Below are 23,999 nucleotides of genomic sequence, written 5' to 3'. Positions count from 1 at the left end.
ACTCCTCCTTAAAAATCCAGGAGCTGAGCTGGAACTTGTGGCTCGCCCCTTAATCTCAGCACTTGGGAGGGAGGGTTAGGTGAGTTCCAGGTTAGGCAAAACTACACAGTGAAGCCATCTCCCAAAACCAAACCAAACCAAACCCAGGGCTGGGTGTGTGCGCTGGCACAGCTGGCAGACTCAGTGCTGTTAGGTGCAGTCACTGAGTAGCATTTTGGAGCGAGTGTTTCATCGGGGGAACTGTTATCCCTCACAGTGTTGGTGGCCCTGTGTGGGCAGAAGTATGTCTAACGTATGCTTAGCTCTCTGCTTTTCTCAGACAAATGTGATGTTGTTGACTGACTCCCTGATGGACCAAGGGCAAGGCTTCCGAAGGGTCCCTGGCTCCCCGGGCAGACAGACGAGGGTCAGACAGCCAGGCCAGGCAGGACCACAGGTTTATTGGGGGCTGCACACACGCACACTCACAGCATCACACAATAATGGCACAGTTACTCGGGACATCACGGTGGCCTCTGCCATCCACGTAGGGCCCAGAGGCAGTGGGTTCTGGCCTCCTCCCCTGTGGCCTAGACCCTGCTGGGTCACTCCTCTGGGCCAGCTGAGGAAGGGAGGGGGCTGCTGGGGTGGGCCTCGAGCCTGGCAGGGGACGAGCAGGCAGGTTGGCCCAGCAGGCCGGGCTGGGCGGAGGCCCGCCTCACTCCAGCGACTGCAGCATCAGCAGCTGCTTCAGCACCTTCGTCTGGCTCGTCTCTCGGATCTCTCCTGCCAGGAACATCTCATCTACCACCGTGTAAACCTGGGCAAGGAAGGAGGGCAGGAAAAGCTGGGGTGAGGGAGGGGTGCCAAGTGGGTAGACCCTGAGCAGAGAAACAGCATGGGGAGAGTGTGGGGTGTGTGGGGTGCCTGGGACACATCCCTACAGCCACTTCTTGCCCTCTTTCCCACAAGCCTACCTTGTAGAAGTTGAACACCAGGTCCAGTTCACAGACATTGTGGAAGTATTCATTTAACACCTGAGCAAGGGAGAAGAAGACCAGTGATAAGAGACAGGCACAGACAAGGTTGGCTCTGTGACCAGCAGGGCTCGCTGTGCAAAACTGAGTTTGAACCCTGTATCCCATGGTGGGATGAGAGAACCAACTCCCAAACCTGTCCTCTGATTTCCATGGGTGAGCCATGGAAGGTACATGTGTGCCTACATGAGCACACACATCGCAGATGCTGGGCACACATAGCGATATGAAACAAGACAGGCCTGGAGGCCCAGGATGTAGTTCAGTGTCTGCCAAGCTCTGGGAAGCCCTGGGTCCCATTTCCAGCACAACATAAAACCTGCCCCGTGGAGGTAGAGGCAGGAATCCAAGGCCATCCCTGGCTATATAGCAAGATTGAGGTCAGCTGGGGCTCTATGAGACCTGTCTCAAAAAAGGTGTGTGTGTGTGAGAATGTGCAACTGGAGAGATGGCTCGATGGTTAAGAGCACAGGTTGTCCTTCTAGAGGACTCAAAATACAGTTTCCAGCATCCACATCAGGTGGCTCACAACTGCCTGCAAGTCCAACACCAGGGGGTCTAATATCCAATGCTTTTTGGGTCCTCGGGTGCCTGCACATACACTGTACTTGTACACACAACACATACAGGCACACATGCATGTGTGCGCACACCATTGTACAAGCACAGTCACACCATGACTATAATCAAAGGTGAAGCCGGGTAGTGGATGGGCAGATAGTGGAGGTCCTTGGCTGGAGCAGATGAGAGAGGTGAGGAGGGAGAGGCAGATTAGAAAGACAGACCCATGCACAGAGAGGGAGGCTGGGGGTAGCGGTTGGGGGGACGAGTGGCCACCCCAGCACTCCAGGGCCTCCTAGGCCGGCACCTGACTCACTTCTACGAAGTTGTGGATGGCCTCAAGATAGGCCAGATTGTTGTCGTTGACGTCAACGCAGATGCAGAAGTAGAGGCCAGCGTAGCGCCGGTAGATGATCTTGAAGTTCCGGAACTGTGGGCAGAAAGGAGTCAGGTCTGAGCCTGGCAGAGTGGGCCAGATGCCATCTGTTCCACCACGTGTGTGAGCCCAGGCATGGCTGTTCCTGCCTGGGCGAAGGGACAGAGTAGTGACAGCAGCAGAGGGTCACTCACCCAGGCGGTGGGATGGAAATCCCAGGGTTGGCAGGGAGGACTGGGTTTTGGGGGTTCAGGACAGTACCCTAATCCCTTTCATCCTGGGAGTCAGGGAGGTCTCCTGAAGGAGGGTACTGTGAGCTGAGAGCTGGAAGACAGGGGAGTTCCAGGCACAGGGAACAGATTGTGAAGGAGCCAGGGCAGGGACTGTGACTAGGCCTGGCAGCAGTACGGGGCTAAGGCAGGAGGATCACAGGTTTGAAGGAAGTCTGGGTTATGTAGTGGGCCCTAACTCAATGCAAAACAGAAATAGGTTTCAGCTGGTTTGTTGTTTTGGCATGGAATCTACCAGGTAGCCCAGGCTGAGACTGCATTGGCTATGTAGCTGAGGATGGACCTGAACCTCTCATCCTCGTTCCTCCACTTTCCTGGTTCTGGGATCACAGACATGCAGCACTACACTTGGCTCAAAGACTCAGGAGGCTGAGAGGAAGGCATTTCAGCTCAGCCTGGGCAGCATAAACAAACAAACAAAACACAGAAGTTCTTACTTTGGGGCATTCTGAACTTTAGAGTTCTAGGTAATGGACGCTCAACTCACATATGTAAATATTAGAATAATGCTCACATTGCTCCAGACAGACCTGTGCTGGGGTCGACTTAATGCTATGCATGTACACTGAATAAAGACAAAGACAGATGCACAGGGGCTGGGGCATGTCTCAGTGGTAGAGCCCCTGCCTAGAATCCCCCAGTGAGGGGCTGGGGGCGTGGCTCAGTGGTAGAGCCTCTGCCTGGAATCCCCCAGTGAGGGGCTGAGGCTGTCAGTGGTGGAGCCCTGCCTAGTATGCATGAGGCTCTGTGTTCTGGCCTCAGCACAGTGAAGGAACAAAAGGAGTGCAGAGTTAACACAGGTAAGGATGTGCACATTGGGATGTGGCTGGTGTTTAGCCAAACCCTAGTTCTCTGGGATGTGTGTAGAGCACCATCTGGTGATAACTGTGGTGAACTACATATTTTATGGGTCCTGGAATTTTTATTTTTTTCAGCTCAGCTCATTTTTAAAGATATTATTTTGCTCGTTATTTATGTATTATTTGTAGAGACAAGGCTTCTCTATACAACTCTGCTTTGGAACGTTATATACAGACCAGACTAGCTTCAACTCTTTCCTGATCTTTCCACCTCAGAGACAAAGACAGAAGGTAACCAGGACTACAGAGACTGTCTAAACCAGGAGAAAAAGCTGTGTGGTGGTGGCAAACGCCTTTAATCCCAGCACTCAGGAAGCAGAGGCAGGAGGATCTGAGTTTGAGGCCAGCCTGGTCTACAGAGTGAGTGAGTTTCCCAAGAGCCAGGGCTGCACAGAGAAACCCTGTCTTGAAAAAGTAACTCCTGGCCCCCACTCCCTAAAAGAAACAGGCCGGGAGCAGCTCATCCACAGTCTCACTATGCAACAAAGAGGCAGGCGTCATGCCACATGCTCTCGTCTTAGTGCTGGCGGCTGGGACAGGCGGCTCGCTGGAGTTTTCTGGTCTGTCAGGTTAGACTAACCAGTGCGCGCCAGGCCATAATGAGAGATCCTTATCTCAAAACACAAGGTAGACAGCTTCTGAGGAATGGCCCTCAAGGTTGACCTCTGGCCTCTGCACTCTGCCCTGTCACACACATAAACACACAGAGGAATTCAGTGCCTGTGTTACAGGCATGCACCGAGGTGTTAGGGCTACAGGTATATACTACAATGTTAGAGTTGCAAGGATGCACTTTTCCCCCTCAAGATAGTGTGTATGTAGCCCATCTTGGACACAAACTCACCATGTAGCTACGGAACCGTCTTGCCTCTGCTTCTCAAATGTCGGATTAGAGGCAGAGGCTACCACCCCTATGTGATGCATTCTGGGCAAGCACTTTACCAACTGAACCCCAGCCTCAGCCTTCCATGTGACTTTATTTTTGCAGACAGGGTTTCAATATGTAGCTCAGGCAGGCTAGAAACTCTCTATGGAGACCAGGCTAGCCTTGAACTCATAGAGATTGGCTGCTTCTACCTCCTTGATGCTGGATTAAGGGTGTGAGCCATCAGTCCTAGTAGCCACCAAGTTTCTTTTTTTTTTTTTTTTTCAGTGCTGGGGACCAAACCCAGGGCCTTGCGCTTGCTAGGCAAGTGCTCTACCACTGAGCTAAATCCCCAACCCCAGCCACCAAGTTTCTTAAGAGTATGAGCACTGGGGGATGGGGATTTAGCTCAATGGTAGAGGGCTTGCCTAGCATGCGCAAGGCCCTGAGTTCGGTCCCCAGCTCCGAAAAAAAGAAAAAAGAAAAAACAAAAAAAAAAAGAGAGTATTAGCACTGTCACTATTCCCAGCTCAGGACTTAGCACGTGGCCGACTTCAAGTGGCATCTGCTCAGTGTCATCTCAGTTCAAGGCAGCACCGGGGACACCGTGAGACATGCTCAGAGTGCAATGGGGGTCCTGAGCTGTCCCTAGATGGGAAGGACCTGGGATGAAATGGCATGCACCTGGCTGTGCTTCTTCACTGTCCCAGCGAGTCCCCGAGCCTGGGTACCCACGACATGCTCAAACTCCATTTTCATTTCCTTCTCCAGACTCTCCCACATTGGTGACTGCCACTCTACACACACCTCTACAGAATGAGAGCAGACACCAACCTCCTGCTTCTCACCCCCAATCTGCTTTGTGTGTGTGAGTGTGAGTATGAGTGTGTGAGTGTGTGTGTGTGTGAGAGTGTGTGTGAGTATGAGTGTGTGAGAGTATGTGTGTGTGAGTGTGTGAGAGTATGAGTGTGTGTGAGTATGAGTATGTGAGTGTGTGTGTGAGTATGAGTGTGTGAGAGTATGAGTGTGAGTATGAGTGTGTGAGTATGAGTGTGAGTATGAGTGTGTGAGAGTGTGAGTGTGAGTGTGTGAGAGTGTGAGTGTGTGAGTGTGTGAGAGTATGAGTGTGTGTGAGTATGAGTGTGTGAGTGTGTGTATGTGTGAGAGTATGAGTGTGAGTATGAGTGTGTGAGAGTATGAGTATGTGAGTGTGTTTGTGAGTATGAGTGTGAGTGTGAGTGTGTGTGAGTATGAGTGTGTGAGAGTGAGTATGTGTGAGAGTGAGTATGAGTGTGTGAGAGTGAGTATGAGTGTGTAAGTGTGAGTATGAGTGTGTTAGACTGTGTGTGTGAGTGTGTTAGAGTGTGAGTATGAGAGAGAGAGAGAGAGTGTGTGTGTGTGTGTGTGTGTGTGTGTGTGTGTGTGTGTTAGAAGAACGGGGCCATCCAGCTGGGAACTCATATGAGAGCCGCCCACCCCTGCTGCGATGCTGTTTCATCACCAGCATCCCTTTGTGTGACACTGGTCCTACCTTGAAGGTCTCCTGCTTCTGCTCTTGCTTCTTTTTTTTTTTTTTTTTTTTTTTGGTTCTTTTTTTCGGAGCTGGGGACCGAACCCAGGGCCTTGCACTTCCTAGGTAAGCGCTCTACCACTGAGCTAAATCCCCAGCCCCCTGCTCTTGCTTCTTAAAGGGGATCCCAGCCAAGTGTGGTGGTACAGCCTTGTAATCCCAGCACCAAGGAGGCTGAGGCTGGAGGATTATGAGTTTGAAGCCAGCCACGAGATGGACTAGACCTGTGTTCCCCTGCACTCAGGTGGCTGAGGCAGGAGGACTGCTGCAAGTTCAAGGTAAGCCTGGACTACATGGTGACTTTCAGGCTAGCCTGGGCTGCAGAGTGAGACCCTGTCTCAAAAAGGCAAAACCCAGGTAACCTGGACATTTGGGAGGTAAAGGCAAGTGAATCAGGAATTCAAAGCTATTCTCAGCTGGATAGTTTGAGGCAGGCTGGAGGCACACAAGGCCCTGTTTTTAAAAATGAATACACAGAAAAACAACGTAAAGTTGACACTAAAAAACTATGGCAGCAGATAGAGGCACTTTGCAAGCCTGGCCCCAAGGTCCATCCCTTGAGCCTACAGAAAGGTGGAGGGAGAAACTGGGTCCACCAAGCTGTCCTCTGACCTCCACACACATACACACTGTGGCGCACATGCTCTCCCCCACAACAGTAAATAAGTACCCAGACAGATGGGGGATCCTGGAAGTTTGTGCCATCTCATGTCCCCCTGCTCAAAACCGTTCTGTGGCTCTGGCTACTAAGTATGCCAGAAGATCTCGGGACCTCAGTCAGCCACAGATTCTCCTCGCCTGCCCCTCCTGGAACTCTCCACCCTCGCTTCTGCCTCAGGGTTTTTGCACCTGCTCCTCCCCTGAGGCTTGGAATGTTCCGGGCTCTGAAAACGTCTCTTCCCTCAGCCCTTCAGATCTTGGCGGAAGGTCACCTGAGTGAACCAGGTTTGTGGGTGTGTGGAGGATCCGAACTCGACTCCTCACGAAGGAGTACTCTTTACTCACTGAGCCACGCCCACAGCCCCTGAAAGAGAAACCCAGCTAAAAGCGTGGATTAGAGTGGATAGAGGAGGGGGTTGGGGATTTAGCTCAGTGGTAGAGCGCTTGCCTAGCAAATGCAAGACCCTAGGTTCGGTCCCCAGCTCCGAAAAAAAGAAAAAGAAAAAAAAAAAAAAGAGTGGATAGAGGAGGTGGAGGGAGGGGTGTGGTGCTGGAGGCAGAGGTGCCAGGGAAGTAGGGGGTTGAAAAGGCACGGGAAGGGTGTCAGTCACCTCCACAAAGTTGGTGTGCTTGGCATCCCTGACGGTGACCACGGCGTGCACTTCCTCGATCAACTTCTGCTTCTCGTCATCATCGAACTGCATATACCACTTGGCCAGGCGTGTCTTGCCTGCCCGGTTCTGGATGAGAATGAATCGGATCTAGAGCAAGCAGGGGAGGAGATGGGGAGATGAGTGGAGGCAGGGTGGAGTGGGGAGACTCGGGACTACGACGACGGACACAGGTCAGGGTGGGCTCCACGAGACAGCCTATGGGAGAGATGGCGGGGCCCAGGCTGGACATGGGCTGCAGTCTCGCTTCCACTGAGTGGCTGACCAAGTCCCAGGCTCCAGTTCATCTTATATCCATCTTTGATACCACCACATTACCCTCAAATCAAGCTGTCCAAGATGCTCCACCTTATCGGGGATCGGGGATCGTTTCTGGTGCTGGGGAAACACTGTGGGCCTTGTGTGAACCAGGCAGGAGCTGAGCCACACCTGCAGCTGCTCTCTGGGGGATTCGGGACAAGTGCTTTTGCTGAGCCAGGCCACACTGTGGGATGACAAGCACTACCACTGAACAAGTCATAAGCCATCTGTCTCACTGTTGGCCACATAAGTACTCAATCCATATTTATATATTTATATTTAGACTTCGTGTGTTTGAGAGTTCCTACTACATGCCTTTTTTTTTTTTTTTTTTTTTTTTTTTTGGAGATCGTGTCTCCTGCAGTCCAGAATGGCTTCAAATTTACTATATGGCCAAGCAGACCTTGAACTCCTGCTCTTCTTGTTTCCATTTCCCAAATGCCAGGGTCATAGGCAGGTAACAGAGCTCGGCTGTATTTGGTTACTTGTGTTCCTATGTGTACTTGCGTGCAGGTGCCCATAGAGACCAGAAGCATCAGACCTCTAGGAGCTAGCACTCCGGGTGGCTGTGAATGGGTCCACCCGATGTGGGAGCTGGGACCAAGCCTGGATCCTCTGCAGGAGCAGTCAGTGCTCTTAACTGCTGAGCCATCTCTCCAGCCCTTGTTTTTCTGTTTGTTTGTTTGTTTGTTTGTTTTTTTAAAGACAGGGCCTCCCTATGCAGCCTAGGTTTGCTAAGAACTTGCGGCAATCCCCCTGCCTCAGCCTCTCAAAGTTCTGAGATTACAAGTGTGGGCCACTATGACTGGGTTTACTGGTGCTTGGGTGGAATCCCCAGACCCTGGAGGCAGAGGCAGGAGGATTACTGTAAGTATGAGGCAAGCTTAAGCTTAGTTTACATACTGAGTTCCAGACCAGCCGAGGCTACAATACCAAACCCGGTCTCAAAACAAAACAAAACAAAACAAAAGTCGGACACCACAACTTCACCCCTGCAAATGTTCTGAGAAACCCCTTAGCCCATTCACGGCGTGCAAGTCACTGCTGATTCTGGCATGCTTCCTTCCTCTCATTTTGCCAGGAACGACCTGGAACTCACCGTGACCTGGGCAAGCCCGAAAGCGCTGCAGCTGCAGGCCTATCCCACCCACTTCCCGATTACAGGCCAGCGCTGCTCCACTGACGGATCTCCACCACCTCACTCATTCACGCGTCTTCAGCTCATGGACAACCGTACAGCCTGCACTTCCGGGCTACAGTGAGAAACGGCATACAAGTCTCTGTGTATGGCTTGGTTTCTGGCTAGCTACTAGAGCAGAACCGCTGGGCTGCCGGCAAACTATCCGTCCTCTCCGGCATCTGGTGCTTGTGTGGAAGTCAGAAGGTTTTGAGGGGGGCCATTTGTCCCTTCCCACCTTGGGTTCCTGGTATAAAACTCAGGTTGTCGGGACTATGTGACAAGTGCTTTTATCCTCAGAGCCACTTCAACCATGGTGTTTGTTGTTTTGTTGAATTCCCGGCTGGAACCTGGAGCCTCGCACCTTCTAGGCAGAGCAAGTGGGCCTTCTTGACACTTAAATATGCAAACTGTTGAGGGCCTCAGTGTACTGCACCGTGAGCTGTGCCTGAGCTCTGCCCTGAGCTGCACTGTGATCCTGAGCTGCACTGTGATCCGTAAAACACAAAAGAAAAACCACCCACAGGGGGTCTGACTCAGACCACACATTCTGTGTTAACCTGACTACCTTCTGTCTGGCTCAGAAGGTCACCTGTCAGAGAGCAATTCTGAAAGCTGAATGAGTCAGGTGGACTTGGTGGCACAGGCCTATCGGCCCAGCTTTTTGGGAGGCTGAGGCAAGAGGATCATAAGTTCAAGGACTGCCTAGGCAGCTTGGTGAGATGAGAGGATGAATGCTTGCTTGCTTACTATGCTCCAGGCCTGGGGCTCAGTCCCCAGTACTACAGGAAACAAAACAACTGAGTTAAAGCCATAAGTGCTCAGCACAGTCCCCAGTCCCACTGAGTCCCCAGTAAAATGAGCAATCATGTGACCTAGTCCAGTGGTCTTCAACCTTCCTAATACTTTTGGGGGTTCCTCATGTTGTGGGGACCCCCAACCATAAAATTTTTGTTACTACTTCATAACTGTAGTTTTGGTACTGTTATGAATCAGAATATAAATATCTGTGTTTTCTGATGGTCTTAAGTGACCCCCATGATGGGCACTGAACCCCCAGAGGGGACATGATGGTTGAGAACCGCTACCCTAGATGCATTCAGTCAAGCAGCTGAGAGCACACACTCTGAGCCAGAAAACACTGGAGTACTAACAGGCAGTGGCTTTATGTTCATGGGCAGGTCCCTTAACCCTGTGGGCCTCAGCTTCCCCTTCTATGTAATGGTCATAATGGGGCTCCCTCCTTCATTAGACCAATGAATAGGGTAATATCGATACGAGGCCCAGCAGATGGCTGCTATATGCTACACGTCACACAACCCCAGCCTGTAAAGTGTGTCCTATCATTTCACTTTCAGAAACTCATGCCCCAGCCATCCAGTGATGCACATCTGTGATTGTAGATACCGGGAACGCTAAGACCAGGAGGTTGGGAGTTCAAAGGCAGCCTGGAATACCTGCAAGACCCTGTCTAAGGAGACGAAGAAGAGAAGAAAAGAGAGAGAGAGAGAGAGAGAGAGAGAGAGAGAGAGACCGACAGACAGACAGACAGAAGGAGGGTGAGTATTTAGTAGGTACGGGCTCAGGTTGCCAGGCCAAAGACCCAAGTTTGACCCCTGAGACCCCCACATAGTGGAAGGAGAGGGCTGACTCCACACGTCACTTCGGACCTCCACATATGTAACATAAAATGAATAAAACACAAGAAAGGACTGAGGTGTAGTTCAGTGGCAGGAGATGTGTTTGACTTACTACCACATACAAGGCTCTGAGTTTCATCCTCAATAAAAAGGGGAGGGGAGGGGGGTGTGCAGATCGGGTGGAAGAAAAAGGAGGGAGGAGAGAGAAACCACAAGGCTGGGAATTTAGCTGAATGAGTAAAGTACTCATGCAGCATGCCCAAGACCCCAGGTTCAATCCTCTGCCAGGGTTCAATCCTAGGTACTGGGGGGGGGGGGGGGGGATGAAAAAAGAGAAAATCAGGGCTCAAAGTTTCCCTGCTGGGAAGCCTAGCTTTGAGCCCTGTCTGTCCAGACATATATACTCTTGCCCATTTTACAGATGATAAAGCTAAGACCCAAGGAAAGCATTTATCACAACCAGAAAGCAGAGCTAGTTCCTCAAAGTCTTTACCCTGAGCGCTGGATTCTTTCCTGGCCTCCATGGTCTTCTCTGAGCCTCATTCTTTACTCAATCCATCTGCCTTACTTAACCTAAGCAGAAAACCACCAACAGGATGTTACATGCTCCTTCCAAGAACTACTTCTGCTGAGCCAGGGAAACCCAGTTCTGGGCAGCTCAGGAAGGGAAGGGGTGGGCAGAGTCAGGCTAGAGCAGAGCCCGGCACATAAGCATAAGCGAAGAATAGCTGGAAGCAGGGCTGAGTTAAGCCTTCTGTGTCCTACCCCTGACCCCCAACCAATATATCTTTCTGTTTCCCTCAGTGAGAACCATTCCACTCCTGGGAACACATCTGAGAAGCCCCTAGTCCCTATATCCATGTGCTGCACCCTCAGGGAGCCTTCCGGCCATCACAGCCACCTCCCCTGATGTTCCGTTGTAACTTCCATCCCCCAACCTCCACCCCGCGCGCACCTTTGGCCCCACTCTGTGAAACTTCACCCAACCTTCATTACAAGCATCCCTTCTCCCTGTCCAAGGCTGGCTTCCCTTGTTACAAAGGTCGAATCGAAGCTACAAGTCCTCTACTCACCTCCTGTTCTGACATCTCTCTCCCAAGTCTTCTTCCCCAAGTCCCTATCCAAAGAACTCTTAGTTCCAAAAGGCCCATCTTGAAGGCGGAGGTTCCCCTAAATGCAGTGCTTAGTCCTTGCTCTCAAAGCTCCCCTCCTCAAATGTCATGCCTCCAAGCCTACTCTGCACCCCAGACTTCTCTGTGGAAGAGAAGCTTCCCCCATTTTCTCCTAGAATCCACTTTCTACTGCTAGAGCCCTCACTCTTTTTTTTTTTTGCAGCAACCTAACCCTAAAAGTACAGGGGCCGACTTCCGGTCTCCAGGGTCCTCTTCTTCCCCTGGCCATATCCAACTTCCCAACACTAGCTCTCCTTAAAACCAGCTCCTTCCTTCTCCTAAGGAACCCTCCCTACACTGTCTGTAGAGTCTCCAGCTCTTCTCCATCATCCCTTCCTCATCTCCAATATCTTCTCCCGCCTCTGTGGTTTCAAAATCTCCCCCAAAAGTCTCCACCAGGGCAGTCCCTCCCCTGGACACTCTTTCCCCTCCAAATCCTTTGCTTGGAACCATAAGCACACCCCGCAGCGCAGCGTCGAGCCCCTAACCCCCATTCCTGACCCGAATTCCGAGAACCTGCGCCCGGCCCGGATCATCCGCGGCAAGAGGAAGCTTGTCAGCTCCAAACCGAAACCCCGGGGACCGTATATGAACCCTCCCTCTGCCTGTCCCCGGTACGACGCTCCCCCCGTTACCATGGCGACCCCTGTCTGGACCCCAGAGGCCCGGGTCCCGCTGTAACTGGGCGGCTCCGGCTCTGCTTGCAGTTGTGGGGCCCAGGGCTAAAACTGACTTCCGGCAGGAGAACCCGCCTTCCTCTTCAGGCACGGCCCTCTGGGAGTTGTAGTTTAAACGCATGCGTTGGCAAGTAAAGGTGGCCCCGGACTAGACGGCTTCCCAGCATGCTCTGCGATTGCCCTTTTCCTATCAAGAGAGCTAGCCTCCAAATGCATGCACCAAATGCATTGTGGATGAAGGTCTCTGTATAAGGACAATTTCCATAGGTTAAAAGTAGGCTGAGTGAGCGTTGCATTTCGGGAAATGTGGTTCTAGTGCTCCTCCATCCCAAAGCTATCCCTAAGGGCATGCTGGGAATAGAAGTTTTATTCTTTTGAGCTTTGTTTTAAATTATAATATATAATCTGCTTTCATAATATTTTCCCTTTACCATTAGCTTACTTCTTTCTCTTCCACCAAAATCCTTTCTTTCCCCAAATGTTCCTATTTTCGGTATTTTTTTTTTTTTTTAGGGCATGTGGCATTTATCTGGGGTTGCAGATAGGACGTTACTTACTCGGGTGAGGGCATCTTTTAACTGAATACACTACTGGGAATATGACTCACCCACTGCGACTGGTGAAAAATTAAAAATTTTTCACATACTTTATGTATTTGAGTTCTTATCTGCATGTATGTAAGTGTGCGTGCAGTGTCCACAGAGGTAGAAGAGAGCATAAGAACCTAGGAGTTTGGGAGCCGAATCTGCAAGAGCAGCAAGAGCTCTTAAACACTGAGTCTTCTCTCCAGCATCTCAACCCCTTCCTAAACTGTGGTGAAATGTTGATGGGCCCAGTCTCCTACAGGCCTTGAGCAGTAACTCACAGCTGCTATTAAGTTCATGACATTATCTCTTTCACGTTCAGAAGGCATGTTTCACCCTTCTCTCCAGTGATTTTGTTTTTTTAAACTCAGAATTTTATGTAGCCCAGACAGGCCTAGAACGAGCCTTGTAGGGGAGGATCTACTGGAGTCCTGATCCTCCAGCTTTGCTTCCCAAGGGGCTACATTAGAGGCATATGTCACCGCACCAGTCTCAGGAACAGTGGGTTGGTTATTTAATTGTTTGTTTGTTTGTTTGTTTATTTAGACAGGGTTTCTCTGTGTAGCCCTGGCTGTCTTGGAACTCACTCTGTATACCAGGCTGGCCTTGAACTCAGAGATCTGCCTGCTGGGATTTAAGGTATGCACCACCACTGCCCAGCAGAAATAGTCTTAACAAGAAATTACCCTGTAGACCTAAAAATGTAACTGTCTTTCTATGCTTATGCAATGCTCTATTTAGTTGAGCCTAGGGATATATGTTTTCTTATAAATATAAATACATAAGTACATAAAATAAAGATAGGAATTGGACAGACACAGTGTCTGTAAATCCATGGAAATGAATTGTTATGGATTTGAGGCTATCCTGTGTTCTATAGAGACTCTGGCTAGCCTGGATTACAGAGTCAGACTTTGTCTCAAAAATATAAAAACTGCACCAGGCAAATAGATCAATGGATAAAGACATCTGCTGCCAAGCCTGAGAGAACTGACTCCCTTCAGTTGTCCTCTGACTCACACACACACACACACACACACACACACACACACACACACACAGAGACACCACTAACATGCACACAAACACTCTCACACACATACATACAAACACTCACATACACACCACTGACATCACACACATTCACACATAAACACACACACCACTAACACACAAAAAAACACACAAACACACACCACTAACATACACACAAACACTCTTACACACATACATACAAACACTCACATACACACCACTGGCATACACACACCACTAACATACACAAACACACACACACACCGCTAACACACAAAAACACACACAAACACACACCACTAACATACACACACACACACACACACACAGATCTGTGTTCAATCTCTAGAACCTGTATGGAGGAAGGAAAGAACTGACTCCTCCAGTTGTCCTCTGACTTACACACACACACACTCACACATACACTCACATACCACTCACACAAACACCACTAATACACACACACTAATGCACACAACACAAACACACACACACACACACACACACACACACACGCAAAGAAGATAAATTTAAAAGAAATAAAGAGAAAAGTAAGGGGGTAAGTCCTTGTGTGGGGACCAGTGAGAGGAAGAGAGGAGCCTTCACTGGTGGACCAAAGCCAGGAGAGCTCCCGGAAGGCTTCGATTGCAGGTCAGGCTTGTAGTCTCATTTTATACTGTAAAGCCACAGGGTGGGGCAGTTGAGGGAGAGTTTTGCAGAAGCCTTTGCGGCTTCAGTGGCAGGGCGACAGCCTGGTTGTTTGGGGTTTCTCCAGGCCATTCTGGTCCAGGTGGTGAGTGAAGTCACACTTGCCAATTAAGCCGTACAGACGGTGCTTTGAGCAAAACACTGAACAAGTGGGTAATTATAACAATGGTTCTTGTTCTACTTCCTTCTCTCTTCACCTCCATTAAGATCCTGAGGAAAGGGGTTGGTACTCTGGCAGAGCCAGTCGGGGCCCCTGTGTTGTCCGTATTTACTCCATTGGCTCTCCTGGTACCTCTACCTTACTTTTCCAGTAACACACCTTTGGCATCTCCCTGTACTATTCCTGATTAATTAGCATAAAACGGCATTCTTTATTTAAAACCCTGGACATGCCTTTTTCTTCAGTGGTAGTCAATCTGATTCCCCACCAGTGTTTTGGAGGCTGGAGAGTGACTCTGCTTTTCCTAAACAACAGTTAATCTTTGATCATAGTGTGTGTGGTGTCGGTGGGCGCTGGCTGTGCTGAACTTGCTGGATCCTAGTGCAAAGGCACCACCATGGACCCTGTCAGGGCCATTCCTAGCAGGACTGGTAAAAGTACAGGAGTTCTCTTATTATTATTATTTTTAATCTAAGGGATGTAAGTATAAATGGACATTACTTCCTGGGAGCACATCTCAGTAGAGTACTGGTCAGCCTCGGTCTCCTGGGTTGCAGGTGTAAACACCTTAAGGGCAGGTGAAGTGTGTACCATTAGGAGCTACTGCTCTCTTAACCAGCCTGGTTCAGCCCCTGTCATTTCCCACACATTAACCTACTTCCATGACCTGAGCAGGTGGCCCAGTTAAACATATCCCTTTGATGTTATTAGTCAGGCTTTGGTTGGGAATTCTCACTCCAGTTCAGGTAACTTACCTTCGCACAAGCATGTTGACGTCCAGCAGTCCTGACCTAGAGATGGGTCTGTTAGATTAAGAAATCCGTAGCTGGCATTTAATAAAGCCAGAATTTTGAGATGTGGCTTTCCCACATGAAGGGCTCTTTTATGGTCAGTTCCCATATTATTCCTCCCAGGTTGCCCCACAAGGACCCTTTAGGGCTTTAATTCCTTGTGCCTCTCTGGGAGCTCCTTTTATGGTGATGTCTCCACATGGCCAATATTTAAGGTAACACCAATACGTTCCCCCTCAATTGCTTTGACTTCCGGCCCCCTACCCTTAGGCTGTCACTGACTGGGGACATCTCCAAAAGGAGTCTGTTTTACCAGTGTGGTCAGTTCCACAGCGACATGATGAGGTCTGAGGGATGATCTGTGGCCGATCTATTCCCAAGGAAGGAGATAGGGCAAAACCCCTCTGGGGGGCATATGAGTGATGGGGGTCCAGCAATTACAACTTCCCTGGGACGAGACTGAGGAACTGCTTCAGATATAGATCCACAGGATCAATAAGGACATGAGAGAGTAATGTAGAGCCATTGTCTCTATTCTGAGGTCATTTGAAGTGGCCAACTTCAGAAGCTGTTTTGGGTCGGCTTTCATGGTCCGCTTCTGGCTTAGATCCACACAGCCTTATGGTATATCCATACCTTGACTGTAGAGAGAATATCTTGTGTCTGAATGGATGTGGCATCTGTCAATAAAAATATGATGGCCTGTGCCTTAGGCAGGAAACAGGAGGTGGACCATCTGGGAGGCAGAAAGGACTCCCACACCTGAGAAGATTTGACAAGACAGGCACATGGTACTTGAGCACAGGTAACCAGCCACATGGCAGAATGTAGATTAGAATAAATGGGTTATTTTAAGTCATGAGCCAGTCAGAGAAGAGCCTAGCGATAGGGCCCAGGAATTTGTAAATATATTTGAGTCTGAGTCTTATTTCTGGGAGCGTGGGGCTGGGAGGAAGAACCAGACCAAACTTCTGAACTTGACACCATCAAATTTTTATGGAGTGTCAACTAAGTCTTTCAAGAGCTACTGGAAGTCGGGTGGTGGCACGTGCCTTTAGTCTCAGCACTCAGGAGGCAGAGGCAGGTGGATCTCTGAGTTTGAAGCCAGCCTGGTCTACCAAGTGAGTTCCAGGACAGACAGGGCTAAACAGAGAAACCCTGTCTCAAAAAACAAAAACGGGCTGGGGATTTAGCTCAGTGGTAGAGCGCTTGCCTAGCGAGCGCAAGGCCCTGGGTTCGGTTCCCAGCTCCGAAAAAAAAAAAAAAAACAACAACAACAAAAAAAAAAAAACAAAAACAAAGAACCACGTAGGGCAGGTGTGTCCAATAGAGGTCCCAGAGTCCTTTGGGAGCAATGGATGTGGGTGGCCAAACATGACTTCGAAAGGAGAGTAACTGCATTTATAGGCATACAGTCCCCCCCCCCCCCCAAACCCTACAGGTGGCAGAATTTCTGGCCAAGGAAGGCCTGTTTTTGGGTAGTGTTTGGCCAGTGTCATTTTAAGTCTTATTCATTTTCACACTCATGTCTAAAGATTGACAGGCGGTAGCGTGTGCACAAGTTCCAAGCTAATTCTCCGTGCAGGAAGGAAGGGCCCCGCCCGAGACAGTACACACCAGTATTGTTACCTTCTGTTGGGTTCGATGTCAGTGAAGACCATTCCTAGGTGTTTAAATGGGCAGGATCTCAGTTTTTGTGTTAGCAGTGGGGGGAGGGCGCGGGTTATTCTGAGCAAGTTGGGGATAGTCTCTGGTAACTTGTTGGGTCAACTTTGGCAACCTTGAGACCCCCAAATACATATGCAACACTTCTTGTGTTGTTTGCTTTCAAGGCAGCCCTGGCTGTTCTGGAACTGGGATCCTGGTGAAGGGCCTCCAGAAATGTTGTGGGAATCTTTCTGGAATAAGCCACCCCAACACCAACAAGAGTAGAAGAGAAGAGATGTCACTAGTGGACCAAAGCCAGGATCGCTCCTGAAAGGTTTCAATCCCCAGGCCAGTTTGAATTCTCGTTTTAGACTCCGAAGCCACAAGGTGAGATTTCACAGAAGCCTTTTGGGAAAGTTGTTAAGGGCAAGGACCCATTGTTTAGATATTTCTTCCAGGTCATTCTGTTCCAGGTAGCAAGTGAAGTCATGCTTTGGGAAACAGACGACACAGGCGATGGCTACATGCGTCAGTTGGTCTTTCCTGCCTTATCCCACTTCACCTTCACATTTGTGTTTATCCTGCATTATTCCACTAGCTAGAAACCGGAACAAGCCTGATGTCCCTCAGGGGATGACTGACTATGAAAGTGTGGCATATATAGTCAGTGGAGAGAGAGGAAAGCCAAATTTAGAAAGACAAATACCTAGTGTTTCCTCTCATCTGCAGAACCTAGGTTTAATTTAATTTTAATTAAAATATTTATTATTTTATTATTTATTAGAAACATCTTAAAATTTATTTATTTATTTGTTATTTATTTATTTATTTATTTAGTGTGTGTGTGTGTGTTGGTTTCTTTTTGGCATAGGATCTTGCCATGTCGCTAGCCTCTAACTTGCATTGATCCTCCTGCTTCAGCCTCTAAAAATGACAGGAATTCAGCCATTCACTGAAACTCCTGGTTTAAATTTTTGTTTATGGGTGTGTATGTACATAAATAAAACCCTGGCAAAATAGGTGTGGGTGAGTGCTTATAATCCTTGCATTTGGGAGGATCGGGAGTTCAAACTCAACCTTGCCTACTTGTGAAGTCTGAGCTACACGAGACCTCAGATCAAGAAACCAAAAGGAGCCTGGTGGTTATGGCGCATGCCTCTAATCCCAGCATTTGGGAGGCAGAGGCAGGCAGATCTCTCTGGGTTGGAAACCAGCCTGTTCTACATAGTGAATTCCAGGATAGCCAGGGCTACCCAGAGAAACCCTGTCTTAGAAAAACAAACAAACAAACAAAAACGAAGGACTGGGGAAATGGCTGGCAGAGATGACTCAAGGGTTAAAAAGTCGAACTACCTTTGAAAACAACCCAAGTTCAGTGTTCAGTACCCATGTTGGGTGACTCACCACCACCTGTAACTCTATCTTGGAGGTGGGGAGGGGAGATTGGGACCCAACACTTTTAGCCTTTGAGAACACTTGTATCCACACGCATATATCATCACATGGACACACGTGCACACATGTAATTAGAAAAAATTAATCTGGGCATGCATGGTGGTTCATGGGTTTAATCCCAGCATTCCGGAGGCAAAGACAGGTGGATCTCTGTGAATTCAAAGCCAGCTTGATCTACACAGCAAGTTCCAGGCTGGGCAGGGTTAGATAGTGAGATCTTGTCTCAAATAAATAAATGAACAAATAAACAAACCCAGAAGCAGGGCCGTAGAGCCCTTGTCTGGTGTGTATAATCTCCTAGGTCAGTAGCCAGCACTGGGGACACAACAGAACACCAGAAAGAAGACTCGGTTGGCAAGCGCTGCCTAGAGTGCGTGACGACACGGGTCAGGCGGCTTGGGAGAACAGACGCATGCTTCCTAGGATGCTAAGGGAAAAGACAAATGCCACGTACATAGAGGCAGAAGTAGAGTGACCGCTATCAGGGCTGTGGGAAATGGAATGTGTTTAGGAATGGTTTGGAAAGGTGTCTGGGCAGCATCGGTGTTGGGCATCAGAATTGACTGGCACATGTGAGAGGAGGATGTGTCTGTCTCTAGGCAAACACGGCACACCGTCTTCATCAGGGGCTTGGAACATCCAGAGACTTGGGGGTTCCTGGAATGAGTTCCCCTTGGATCTGGAGGACTGGCCATATTTGACTCAGAACCTAAGCCATTAATTATAATCCCTTTGTAGTTTGGCTTACTGTGCTGATTTTTATTTTCTTTTATTTTTTTTTCTTTTATTTTTTTCGGAGCTGAGGACCGAGCCCAGGGCCTTGCGCTTGCTAGGCAAGCGTTCTACCACTCAGCTAAATCCCCAACCCCTATTTTATTTTATTTTATTTTATTTTATTTTATTTTATTTTGAGACTAGGTCTCTCTTTGTAACCCTAGCTGGTTCAAAAACATGTTCCCGATGACTCATGGATTTTTTTTTTTTTAAGATTTATTTATAACACCAGAAGAGGGCCATTACAGATGGTCATGAGCCACCATGTGGTTGCTGGGAATTGAACTCAGGACCTCTGGAAAAGCAGTCAGTGCACTTAACCTCTGAGCCATCTCTCCAGCCCCCTGACTCGTGTTTTATCCTGAGATGGCAGGTCTTCATCACCACGCTGGCTGTCTTGGTGTCTTCCCTAGAATTTTTCTTCACTTTTCTTATTGACAAACAAGTCTCCCCACTGCGGCACACGACGAGAGGCAAGGTCACTCACTCACCACAGATATTTGGACTGGGAGGCTCATCTTAGAGCTGTACCCATTGGAGACCTCACACTGATACTCCCCGGCATCCTCCCACCTGGCTCGGTCTATGCTGAGTCTGCTGTTTTTCTGGGACAAAGTCATCCTGTCATTGAAATACAGGCCCTGGTGATTGAAGAACCAACGGATGGAGAGTCCAGGGTCTTCTGAGAGGCAGGTGAGGGTCACAGAACCAGCTTCTGTTACTGTGGTGCTGTCTGCTTGGAGGGTGGGCTGTACCACAGGCTCTGTGAAAGAACAGAGGAAGGGACTGAATGATGATGGCTCACCCTCAGATCCCAACGAGCCCGCTCTGGTCCAGAGACATCTAGTGTGGCCTCCAGTCTGGAGAAGTTTGGGGCCGAGGCAGTAGACAGATATGTACTGCTTCAGATCTGCCACCCATGGTCTACGTGGCCCTAATTCAGCCACTGTATTTCCTGTGTTTCTGTTTTTAAATAATAGAGCACTTGGCTGGGCATGCCTTTAATCCCAGCACGAGGCAGAGGCAGAGGCAGGGGCAGGGGCAGGGGCAGGGGCAGGGGCAGGGGCAGGGGCAGGGGCAGGGGCAGGGGCAGGGGCAGGGGCAGGGGCAGGGGCAGAGGCAGAGGCAGAGGCAGAGGCAGAGGCAGAGGCAGAGGCAGAGGCAGAGGCAGAAAGGCAGGCAGCTCTCCCTAAGTTCAATGTTAGCCTGGTCTAGAGTGAGTTCTAGGATAGCTAGGGCTACATAGAGAAACCCTGTCTTGAAAAACCAAACCAATAATAATAATAATAATAATAATAATAATAATAATAAGCACCGATAAATGATCATTGCTGTTTATAATGTAAAGAAGAACTCCTCTTTAGAGATGGAGGCTGCTCAAAATGTCAGAGTATTACTCTGCCTTCAGGGAGAGTTGCCCTCCCTGAGGGCAAGCAGTTGCCAGGAGGACCTGTATCCTTGAGTCACAGCATGGGGTGTGCCCGGGTGACCTAGCCTGATTGTGGTCCTCCACACAGTGCATGGACTGGTTCCGCTGATGTGAAACAGACAAGCAGTAAAGCCTTGATCCCTGTCATCTCTCACAGGACATGAAGGTCCCAGGGTCCCCTGGACTTGACGCTCATGCAGAGATCTGGAGTCAGGGCTTTCTTGTGGCCACCTTACTGTGGGGACCCCATGGTTTTCTCAGCCAGACCCTGCTGGAATCCCAAGAGTCTTTCTCAGGGCCATGTTCATGGCGAAGCCCCAACACTCAGACTGTATTACAGAGTGCGCCCTCTTCTCTGGGAGTGGAGTCAGGGAAGGGACTCTGACCTATTGTAGTTTTTCCTCCCAGGTGTATGTCCTGCACTAAATGCTCAAACGCCAGCAAGGAGATGCATGCAGAAGGAGATGGGCATAGCCGATGCCCGATGGTCCGAAACGTGTAAAACAGACCGAGCTCACCCCGACCCCTAGCACCCAGAGATCCCGCAACCACCTACCGCGTACTTCCAGATGCACATGTGTTAATTCGCTTTGCATTTCTGTGTTAAATGTTAGTAAGGTGTAGACTCCACTGTCGGCCTGGGTGACGTTTCTGATCAGCAGGGATCCACTGTAGAATACGGTTTTCCGGCCGCTGTGCTGAGGCATCTTCGAACTTTCGTTGGTGGGTGTTAAGTACCGCGCGACTTCATAGCTCTTCGTCGGATCTCTCTGTTTGTACCAGTAAAACGCCTGGACATTCAATGGCATTTCATGCACAAACAAAACGGAGTTTCCGCCTTCAGCAACCATGGGTGGCACTAATTCAATAGTGAGCTCGGCAGCGGCGGGTGCATTCCAGCAGGTTAAGAAGGAAGCTAGGGAGAAGGAAAAAACTCCATCAGTGTCAGAAGCTTAGTGATCGCTGAGAGGAGGCCCAAGTCCGGAACAGGTAGGTGTGTTCATCTTCTGCCGAGGTGTGGGGTGAGGGCGTGCCTCTCACTTGGTGCAGGGAAACTTCATCATCTATGTTCCCAGTCCCCCGAAGCTGGAGTGACCTTTGTACGGGTCTCTCTCCTCCCGTGTCTGCATGGCTCCCCACTCACTCTCCACAAGAATTACATTTGGGTTAGGGATGCCTTCCCTGACCTTCTCCCCTAGAGACGCTGGGCCATCACTACCAAATGTTGCTGTTCTGTTCTCTGTGTCTGCAGTAACCCTTTGCTGGATCATCTCTCAGTGCCCTGTTTTCTAGTCCATGAAGGCTAGGGCTTTGTGAGGACAGGGGCTAGGGAAAGGGCTCTGGGAAGGTCATGAGTCTGAGAAAGGCCCAGACTTTTGTGGAAGAATCAGTGAATGAGTGAATGAATGAATGAATTGTAGGACTAGGGGTATTTAGGGGCTTACAGGATTTTCAGTTTAGAGCCAATGACAGACTCCTACCCCCCAACATTATTTTGTTGCTACTTAATAACTGTAATTTTGCTACTGCTATGAATCATAATAAGAATATTATATCTGAAGTTAGACCCCTGTGAAAGGATCATCCAGCCTTCAAAGGGGTTGAGACCCACAGGCTGAGAACCACTGCTCTAGGCTAAGTTTGCTGATGTGTTTCAACCACTCAGGCCTGGTCAGAGGAGCAAAGAAGCCAAACTCAGACGAGAGGCATTGAGCCTTGAAACCCATGGCGTCGAAGTTCTCCACACAGTCTCTTTCAATCAGACACTGAGCTGGTTCCTCTAATCCTGATGGTTATATCCATGGGTCCCTCTTTAATCCAAGTCTGAACCAGTTCATCCATAACACTGTCCAATAGGCTACTCGGACACATGGGAAACACTCTCGTAGATTCTAAAGGCCAGTAAGAGACCCAACAACTTATAACCCAAGAAGATCTATCTCCTTTCCCCATCCCTATCCAGCTTGTAGAAGCAGAAGAGTTAGTGTCTAAGAATTGTCGTTTCCAAATGTGTGACTTCACCTGTCTCCCCTGACCACTGGGTGTGCGTGTGTGTGTGTGTGTGTGTGTGTGTGTGTGTGTGTGTGTATGGGTGTCTGTGCATGAATGTGTGTGTGTGCCTCAATGTGTGAGTGTGTGTGTATGAGTGTGTGTGTATGAGTGTGTGTGTGTGCTTGAATGTGTGTTTGTGCATCAATGTGTGAGTGTGAGTGTGAGTGTGTGTGTGTGTGTGTGTGTGTGTGTGTCTGTATGCACATGAATGTGTGTATTGGGGGGTATCAGCAGATAGCTATCCCCTATCTCCCACGGTTGCCCTTCCAGTAGGTTCTGGGCTCCCTGAAGCTGTATGAAGAGGGGAACAGATTCTCTCAGCTCCTAAGACAATGTCCCTCCCAGATATCCCGATTCCTGAGAGTGACAGGCACCTAGGAACATACAACCTCCAACTTCACAGGGTTAAGGCCTCCCCTGCTCACCCAGGGAAGCAACTAAGGCACCCTTCCTTCCCAGCCACCCCCCATGGATTCCTCACTTCCCCACAGTGATAATCCTGCTTTCCTGCTGTCCCCTTCCCAGCCACACCAAGCCCCTCCAGCACTGCATAAATCCTGTGGCCTCAAAGACAGATCCTTGTCTGAGTCCTGGACTGCAACTCACTTCTCTCTTCCCATCAAGGGAATCTCTCCAGGGCCTCCTCCCTTGTCCCAACATTTCCTCTCTGCCCTGCTGCCAGCTCTTCCTCCTCCCAGGGAGGAGACTCCCAGGCCCACTGTTGGGTCCCAGGCCCTTCTCCATCCTCCCTCCACCCCCCATGGCCTGGCCCACCTCTCCTGAGTCAGAAGCCTCAGCACCGCCCTGTGCCGTGCACTCCTCCCACCATGTGCTCCTGCTTAGAAACTCCAAGCTCACCCACAGCTCAGCATCAAGGCCCTGACCCCATCAGCACAAACACAGGAGCCTGCATCTGACCAGGGCATTTGCTGGCAGGGAGCAAATCCCCATCACCATGGCCACCCTGGTGAGGATTCCAACAGTCAGGGCACAGCCATGGACCCTGTGGGCACTGGTGACTAACTTTAAATAAATATAAAGTATTCCTCCCCTCTGAACACTCCTTGCTCCCTGAGAGCATCCACCTGAGCAGCCTGTGCTCCCTGTGTCCTTTCCTCTCAGCCTGAAGCAGAGTCTGCTCCCAGGGTCCCTTCCTGCCAGAATTCCCCCCACACCACTCCAAGACTGGCCTCACCTGTGAGCAGGAGCCCTTTGCAGAGAAGTAGAGAAGAGGACTCCATGGTCTCTGCTCCCACTGTGCTGTGCTGGTGTCTACAGGTCCTTCCCTTTTATTTCTCCTGACCTTACCCCAGGGGCATCTCCCAGAGTCCCATGGGCTGTGTGCAGGGAATCTGCCCAAGGCCTTGATCCATGTCAACCCTTCTTGCTTCGGGGACTGTCCCTTCTTCCTTTTTCTCCCCCACCACCCCACCTGTCTCAAAACCCATTTTTTTAAGGTTTACTTCTTTTATAATGCACTCAAAGATTCTTATGTTATAAATAATGGCTTAAGGCCCTCCGATATTAAG

The 23,999-nt window shown here is 49.7% G+C and overlaps 2 protein-coding genes and 1 long non-coding RNA gene across 3 annotated transcripts in view; 1 reads left to right on the top strand and 2 right to left on the bottom strand.

Moving 5' to 3' along the window:
* LOC148007265 (uncharacterized) overlaps nucleotides 1–9,310 on the top strand; it is a 35,049-nt gene extending 25,739 nt beyond the window's left edge. Inside the window, exon 3 of the long non-coding RNA XR_015649810.1 lies at nucleotides 8,251–9,310. This is a non-coding gene — a long non-coding RNA (uncharacterized LOC148007265). The remainder of the gene's footprint in view (nucleotides 1–8,250) is intronic.
* Ap2s1 (adaptor related protein complex 2 subunit sigma 1) lies at nucleotides 422–11,863 on the bottom strand. The gene is made up of 5 exons (NM_022952.2): nucleotides 11,794–11,863; nucleotides 6,810–6,959; nucleotides 1,894–2,007; nucleotides 957–1,016; nucleotides 422–799 (listed from the first exon to the last, which is right to left on the bottom strand). The coding sequence occupies exons 1-5, from the start codon at nucleotides 11,794–11,796 to the stop codon at nucleotides 698–700; spliced, it is 429 nt and encodes a 142-aa protein (NP_075241.2). The 5' UTR covers nucleotides 11,797–11,863; the 3' UTR covers nucleotides 422–697.
* Nucleotides 11,864–19,201: 7,338 nt separating this feature from the next.
* Nucleotides 19,202–23,734, bottom strand: Ceacam9 (CEA cell adhesion molecule 9). Its single transcript, NM_053919.2, is given in 3 exon segments — nucleotides 19,202–19,752; nucleotides 20,975–21,334; nucleotides 23,666–23,734. Coding segments are annotated over 3 exon segments (690 nt in total). The 5' UTR covers nucleotides 23,712–23,734; the 3' UTR covers nucleotides 19,202–19,468.
* Nucleotides 23,735–23,999: the final 265 nt, after the last annotated feature.

This window comes from Rattus norvegicus, chromosome 1 (genome assembly GCF_021556685.1).
Source record: "Rattus norvegicus strain SHRSP/BbbUtx chromosome 1, alternate assembly SHRSP_T2T, whole genome shotgun sequence".
Taxonomy (NCBI): Eukaryota; Metazoa; Chordata; class Mammalia; order Rodentia; family Muridae; genus Rattus; species Rattus norvegicus.
The sequence above is the reverse complement of the archived record's forward strand: the minus strand, read 5'-3'. Positions and strand labels throughout refer to the sequence as shown.

What these genes read in the sequence shown, in the direction of transcription:
- Ap2s1 (NM_022952.2), bottom strand. An exon ending in AGCACACCAACTTTGTGGAG is followed by an intron (nt 2,008 to 6,809) that starts GTGACTGACACC and finishes TTCTGCCCACAG; the next exon opens with TTCCGGAACTTCAAGATCAT. An exon ending in CCATCCACAACTTCGTAGAA is followed by an intron (nt 1,017 to 1,893) that starts GTGAGTCAGGTG and finishes TCCCTTGCTCAG; the next exon opens with GTGTTAAATGAATACTTCCA.